Below are 7637 nucleotides of genomic sequence, written 5' to 3'. Positions count from 1 at the left end.
CACAAGCATAAAAGGTCAAGTCTTGTCACTAGTATCAAGGACCTGCGCAAGCAATAAATGCGCCGTAAGCTAGCAAGTCAAGTCCCATACCTAAGAATAGACGTTTGAACTAAAGAGATGAGGCCACGTGCCACTTCATCCAAGGGCTCCCATTTCATATATATCACTATAAATACTCCCATTGTGTAATGTCAAAGGCTAATGCAAGAATCAATACCAAAGACTACATTTACTCAACTCTCTCTCAGTTACTTGCGATACACAAATCGAGTTTATACACTTTTACATATACATTTACGAGCACCGGTTGGTAATTATTGTACAATCGGATTACGAACAACCCGCCGAATTTCGAACGTCACCGTCCCGCGTCGTTGGGCTACTCCCATGCCCCTTTAAACCGCTCGTTTTAGACCGTCCACGTGTCTTAGCGTGTTGGACATTCGCCCACGCAAGCGCGGGTGGGACCGACATCTGTTGGCGCACTTCTTGGGGTCAACAACATGTTTATTGAGTAAATCGTATATCAAGAGATATTATTTATTAAAATTATGGATTCAATTATATTTAGTTTTTTCTTTGATATAGTATGAGGAGTTTTTTTAAGTTTGATTTTGTTTTTTGTAACATGTTATGCTAAGGTTTATAGATCTGAATCAAATATATTTTCACACGAAAAATGCCTCACACTAGTGCGATAAAAAAAAATAAAAAAAGGGGAAATTGTAGCAACAGTCCCTAACATTTTCATTTTTTTGCAGACTTTACCTTAACCTTCATTTTGTACCAACGAAGGTCCTAACCTTTCATAAATATGAACTTGAGGTCCATTTGAACGGAAACAGTCCAAAACACTACTAGTTAATCAGGAAAATTAAAGAATCAACATTCAATAAAATTGTCCAAAACACTGTCTAGAAAAATATCAACATCCAATAAAATCGTTGCGATAGCAGATAGTTCAAAGAATTTTTCGGGTCAATTGATAGTGTTTTGAATGGTTTTCATCCAAATGGATCTCAGGTGCATATTTATGAAAGGTTAAGAACTTTCGTTGGCACAAAATGAAGGTTGGAGTAAAGTCTGTAAAAAATAAAAATGTTAGAAATCATTTATGCAATTTTCCCTAAAAAAATGTTAGAGAAAAAGGAACCGTGTTCACAAAAATAACAGTGATTCCTAGATTTCAAAGTTGAAAGTAGCTTGGATATACAGGCCACAAATTTCTAAATTCTGTATTTTGTGCTAAATACTTAAAAAATCTTAAGAGGGAAAAAAAATTAGGTTTCGAGTAGAAAGGAAAATTCTGAATTTCTTTTTTAACCAAAGTGAAATATTAATAGTTGACCATTCAACTAAAAAGTAAATTTTATTTTTTGTTAAGTTCTAAAGATACGTGATCTTTTCAATCATGATCATGCTTGATACACATATCATTCTCGATACACATATCATTCTCATAACAAGAATCGTGAGTTGACCATCAACGTATAAAAAAAGGTAGGTTGGAGTCCTATCCACCCGAATGGGAACCTCACTCCAACTAGTTGCTTGTATAGATAGAACAACCAAAATAACATTCTAAAATCAAGAAAAAAAGGAACAAAATGCGATAGACGCGTAAACATTACATGAATCAATACCAAATTACAAATACAGAAGCAATAATATTAATTCACGAAGATTATTAATTAATGCAAAAGTTTTTAATTACTTCTACTGAATAAATAATATCTCGTGATTTTAACCTTATCATTAACCATTTCATTTTTATTTTATTTTTTTTGGTACAAGGAGTATAATAATATACTTGTTTAGGTGCAATAACAAGAACCAAACCCCCACCCCCCTTAAAAAGAAATATTTTTTATAGAATCTATAGCTATCATACAACAAGATGAAAGAGGAAAGAAATTTTGTGATAAAAAGTAAGTACAATTCATCAGAGTCATCAAAATTCTCATCAGTAAGTGTCAAGGGAATGGCCTTTTGGCATCTTGTATCTGTGCAGAGGACATGACTAGCATAAATAACATTAGCAATTCCTCTTGTACAGAGAAATTGTTGTCAGAACTGCACGAGATGCTCTTGTAGCAGCATCCGGTGTATCCTGTTTTTCTTTCTTTTTTATTCATTAGTCGATAGATTGCAGCCAAGTGTTAGCTGTATAAATTTTGGTAGCCATTTTTCTGTACATATAGTAGATCTGAAATAACATCCTTTTGCTTTTGTACTGAATATTGTTTATAATGAATAAGAGGAGCTACAAAAAAAAATAAAGTGCATGAATCATTAATATTAAAGCACGCAAGACACAACCAAAGTACAAATGCTTACCAACAACGAAAACCATATGGCTAAATATGGGTTGGTTCGTTTTTCGTCACTATTTCAATTCATTTTTAAATGTACGAAAGATCTTAATCATTTTTCAGATTTCTTGCCAATGTTCTTCATCCAGATAAGACTCAATATCTTTTTACCCCCACTTGCTTTTATCAGCATATGAAAGCCTTGCTTGATACTCAAGCGTTTACCTCAATAGTAACTCATATCAAGGTCGACAAGATGTAATCATTGCATTATCTCTAATATACGATCAGAGAAGAATTATCCAATAGATTACATGTACTCTTATGCAATCAAACTAGTCATTTGCCCCTTATGAGGTGGTCGAATTGGTGGAGTAAATGAGCGCGAAAGCTTTTGGTCACGAGTTCGATTCTCCCTGCCAATACTTTCTTGATCGAGCCTGTCGCACTGAGTTTGCATAGTGCGGTTTACCTGGCTAGAGTTATATTCATTTGATAAGAACAATGAACTATATAATTCTTCAGTAAAACATTAAAAACTTATGCAGCAGCTACAAATATGAATGTATATTAAAGAAAATATTATTCCACATTTAACAAAAGTTAATAAATGAATAACAGCATGTTTGAGAGCGATTTTTTGCTCCAAAAAATTGATTTTTTGACCGTTATTTCACTATTCTAACCGTCATATTTGACTTCATCTCTCACATGTGGACCCCACTTTTCTCCTAACGGTCAAAAAATCAATTTTTAAAATCACTCTCAAACAGGCTCTAAGAGTAAGTACCAGTTTGACAATCATTATTTCAAAACTCTTTTTTTACATACTCGTTTTTAAATACAGATTTACACAATAAAATATTTTATAAATAAATTTAAAATTTTTTCTACTTTTTAATCATATATTCTATTAAAAAATACTATTTAAAACATTGTTTTGGCCAAATAATGACTATCAAGGCTTAGATATGCCCTTGTAATCTTTGTAACCAAACAACACAAATGTCTGAATGTTACAAGTGTCGTCTCTCTTGTTCCTGCACTCTATACTGAAGAAGGAAAACCCAAAGGTCTCCTCAAGTTTTCAATTTTCCTCACCCAAAAACCATGTACGTATCTGAAAAATCTCAGCAACAGGCCATAGATTTCTATAACAAACGAGAAACCAACCAAAACAGCATGATCGTCCAAGTCCCTCCTTCTCACCATCTCATTACCAATGGTGGTGACACTGCCGCCGCCGCCAGTAGCGGTGGAGGCGAGGAAAACGCAATTAATGATAACTCAGCCAACCCATCATTCTCTTATGACCTAAAATCGACTGCCTCCAAGAAAAGGGCCGAGACTTGGGTCCAAGAAGAGACACGATCCCTCATATCCCTTCGCCGAGAAATCGATTCTTCTTTTAACACCTCGAAATCGAATAAGCATTTGTGGGACCAGATTTCGATGAAAATGAGGGAGAGGGGGTTTGATAGATCCCCCACTATGTGCACCGACAAGTGGAGGAATTTATTGAAGGAGTTCAGGAAAGCTAAGCAGAATCAAGATAGTAATGGAAATGGTTCTGCGAAGATGTCTTATTACAAGGACATTGAGGAGATTTTGAGGGACAGGAGCAAGATTGAAGCTAATTACAAGAGTCCCACACCTCCTAATGCTGCTGCTGGCGTTTCAAAAGTTGAATCCTTTTTGCAATTCGCTGAAAAAGGTTTTCCTTTTTTATTCAGATTATTTCGTGATTTTGGTGTGAAAAATGTTGTGAATTTTCAATCTTGGAAATTGATTTTTTCTAAATCTGTTTGTTGGTTTATGTTATTTGAGCTCTTTGCTTTGAATGTTAATTTCTTTATGCGTAATAACGGCATGTTGAAGTGAGAATTGGTGGGAATCATTGTGATTTCAGTATTGAATATATTTTATTTATGTGTTTGCTGCTGTTACTGTAGCCATCTCATATTCTGTCTTGATACTGGTTCTCCTAGTGCTTTTCAGGCAATGATATGCTTAATTATTTGACTGTTGTTCTTCTATTTTATGGGTTGGGAGAATGTGGAAGTTTAATAATTGAATCGGGCTTTTTAATTGATTCCATCTGGTCATCAGAAATGAATGATATAGTGAATTTCACTCTTTTAACTTAGGAGAACGAGCACACATGCTTTTGTCCTTTTGGGTGGTTTCATATCGTTGGTGAGAAATCAGGAAGAGCAGGAATGTGTTCAATTTGTCATTTTCATATTCTTTTAATGTTTTAGTGGTTTTTAGCTTCTGGGAATACTGAAAATGGACGAGAATGTCTTGGGGCATCTTTTCTTTATTGGTTCTAATTAGGAAGTGTTTGGCACCTGCATATATCATAACGATGAAATGATCACTTAGTTTCCTCGTATCTGTCCATCTCGACAATTCCCTGTCTCTGCATCTTGTGTAGATTAATTTTCAGAATCCCTCTTAATTTCTGCTTATTAGATGGATTTAATAATGATGCCTAGTGAAGTCTTACATATTTGTAAGGAATTAATTGTTTTGCCAAATGCTCACAAACGTAGCACAAATTCCAATAACTTCTAAATTTATTTGGGTTCTGCAGGTCTTGATGACTCTGGTATTTCTTTTGGACCTGTGGAAGGCAAGTTTTCTTATTGTTATGTCTTTCAAAGTGTTCAATTTTTATAAGTATCTTTAAACTCAAGTTCAGTTTTGGTCAATAGTCACAACTACTGTTGTGTGTATATATTTGAACATATAGCAAAATTGGTAATAAAGTCCTATATAAATTCCCTTTTTAAAATATTTGTTGTAATCATGTCATATGATTTTTTTGCGTGATGGAACGCTACTTACATTTTCAAGGTCTGCTAGTGCCATTTGCTTGGATCTCTGGATGGCACCTTTGCTCCATGTATTCTATGCATAACGTGTGTACACCGCATTTAATTAAGAAACCAGTCTGGATTTTTTTTATTTTTTATTTTTTTGCTAATCTAACTTAACTTTTTTCTTAAAAAAGAAAAATAATAGCAGACCAGTTGTGTATGAGAGTGAAAGGGGAGAGAGAGACTGGTATTTGAAATATTAATTTTTGGGAAGTGAGAGGAAGTTGTTTATGGAGTTATCATCATATGTTCGAGATTATTTATTACAGAGAATGGCTTATAAGCTGTCCACTGTACAAACTCCCTGGATTGACATGATTGTGTACTGTAATTTCCCTTGGATTATGATACTGTTTATTTCTTAGTAGTGGATGAGACACTTCTTCCACACCACATGACATTTTACAGATTAGAAATTTCATTCTTACTCTTTCTTGTTATAAGTATCTTTTAACTCTATCAGTGTAAGATAAAATGATTAGTTAATTTTATAACATGAATAAATGCTAAAATTATGTGAAAACGGTAATGTATAAAGAATGTTCTCTAAAATGATATCATCCAATATTATGTAGTACTCTCAGATCTTCATTTCAGCATGTTTATGTGCTTGTTTAACTTCCATGAAGGTTCCTCCTTTAATTCTTCTGAATGACTCGTCCATCTGATCTTGGACTTAATTTCTTGTGGGTTATACACTCTTCTAATAATGCCCATTTTGATGGGAATTTTCTTTGCTAAAACCTTGGCATACAGCTAATGGCAGGTCAGCTGTCAGTTTAGAAAGACATTCAGATCATGACGGGCATCCTCTTGCTATCACTGCAGCTGATGCCATTGGAGCAAGTGGAGTATCTCCTTGGAACTGGAGAGAAACTTCTGGAAATGGTCAGTCTTCAGATTATGTGGAGAACCTGGGAATTTGTTCCATCACGTGATATTATTTTTATAGAGCATTATGGTTTAGGGAAACTTTGCTCTCAACCTATGGCCCCTGTAGAAAATTAATTCCAACCTTTAAAAAGGAGCAAAATAGTTCCCATCCTTTAATTAGAGTCACCCAATTAGTCACAATAACAGAAGCTGTAAAAATCTCTATTAAATCGTAACAGTTATGTGGCCTGTGCATTTACGACTTTATGAAGCTAGAATTTGCTTCTCAACTTGATTTTGTGCCAAGAAATTTGAAGTGTGTCATGATTTCTTAATTTAATGAAGCTGTGGACTGTTCCCATCATTGGGAACCTATTGGGATAATAGGTTGGGTCTTGGGACCAATGCTGCAATATTCCCTCATGATGCACTACTGTTCAGATTCGTGCTGTTAATTATGGTCAGCTGTTTGATGAAATGATGAAAGTTTGACATTTTTAATTTATGGTTTGGACCTCTATGTTCTCTGATTAATATTCCTTTTTTGCCAGGTGAACAAAGTCACTCGTATGATGGAAGGGTGATAACAGTGAAATTGGGAGATTACACAAAGAGAATAGGGATCGATGGCACTGCAGACGCCATCAAGGAAGCCATCAAATCTGCTTTTAGGTTGAGGACAAAGCGTGCTTTTTGGTTGGAAGATGAAGATAATGTAGTCCGAACACTTGACAGAGATATGCCCTTGGGAAACTACACACTTCATGTCGATGAAGGTGGAATATCTTGTAACATCTATAACTATAAACTTGTTTGACTAAGCTTAAAAATTTTACTTATATGTAAATAAGTAAGTTTTAAATAATTAGAGTTTTTGACTGGTTAAAGTTGGAAATAAGTTATCTTCACTTGATTGTGTCCTATAGGTACACAAGTGGGGACACTAGTAGTCGTATCGTACAAGGATGCTATTTTTATAGTTTCAAAAAATAACAGCAAAATTAATTTTAGCTAACTTCGAAAGTTATATTTCCTTTTGTAGGCCTGACAATAAAACTATGTCTGTACGAGGAGTCAGATCACTTGCCAGTGCACGCAGAGGACAAAACCTTTTACAGTGAAGATGATTTTCGTGATTTCTTGTCCCGTCGTGGCTGGACATGTTTAAGAGAGTACAGTGGGTATCGGAATATTGATAGCATGAACGAGCTCTGCCCTGGATCTGTATACAGGGGTGTCAATTAACCGAAAACCTAAGTGTGGTTCAACATTAGCAAGTAAAGTTCATTTTGGATGAACATCTTGAGAAGATTAAGTTCATATAAATATCACCATTTCTCATGATCTTGTTCAAATGTATACATCTTGTTGTAGGATGTTTCCTTAGAACTGTGGAACTGGTCTTTTGTACAAATTACTAGGCCATTTAGTGATATCTATAATCATTTACCTTGGACCTTGTATGCATAATGTTTTGAATACTACTATCCTTGTTTGATTTTTGCATTTCTTCATGTTGTGGATTGGAATAGGATACTAAAATTGTAGGACAAAATATAATGCGTCATTT

The 7637-nt window shown here is 34.6% G+C and overlaps 1 protein-coding gene across 3 annotated transcripts; it reads left to right on the top strand.

Annotated features, from left to right (window-relative positions):
* Positions 1 to 3312: 3312 nt before the first annotated feature.
* LOC111403372 (trihelix transcription factor GT-4-like) lies at positions 3313 to 7573 on the top strand. 3 transcript variants are annotated; one of them, XM_023031860.1, is made up of 5 exons: positions 3315 to 4026; positions 4909 to 4947; positions 5951 to 6082; positions 6619 to 6843; positions 7110 to 7573. In XM_023031860.1, exons 1-5 carry the CDS (start codon positions 3423 to 3425, stop codon positions 7310 to 7312), a joined length of 1203 nt encoding a protein of 400 aa, XP_022887628.1. In that variant the 5' UTR covers positions 3315 to 3422; the 3' UTR covers positions 7313 to 7573. The 3 variants fall into 3 exon arrangements, with proteins under 3 accessions (XP_022887629.1, XP_022887630.1, XP_022887628.1); XM_023031861.1 differs by lacking the exon at positions 4909 to 4947 and having other exon boundaries at positions 3313 to 4026; XM_023031862.1 differs by lacking the exon at positions 5951 to 6082 and having other exon boundaries at positions 3313 to 4026.
* Positions 7574 to 7637: the final 64 nt, after the last annotated feature.

Source organism: Olea europaea, chromosome 11, assembly GCF_002742605.1.
Source record: "Olea europaea var. sylvestris chromosome 11, O_europaea_v1, whole genome shotgun sequence".
In the NCBI taxonomy this organism is placed as follows: Eukaryota; Viridiplantae; Streptophyta; class Magnoliopsida; order Lamiales; family Oleaceae; genus Olea; species Olea europaea.
Note: the sequence above shows the minus strand (reverse complement) of the source record. Positions and strands in the feature narration are given on the sequence as shown.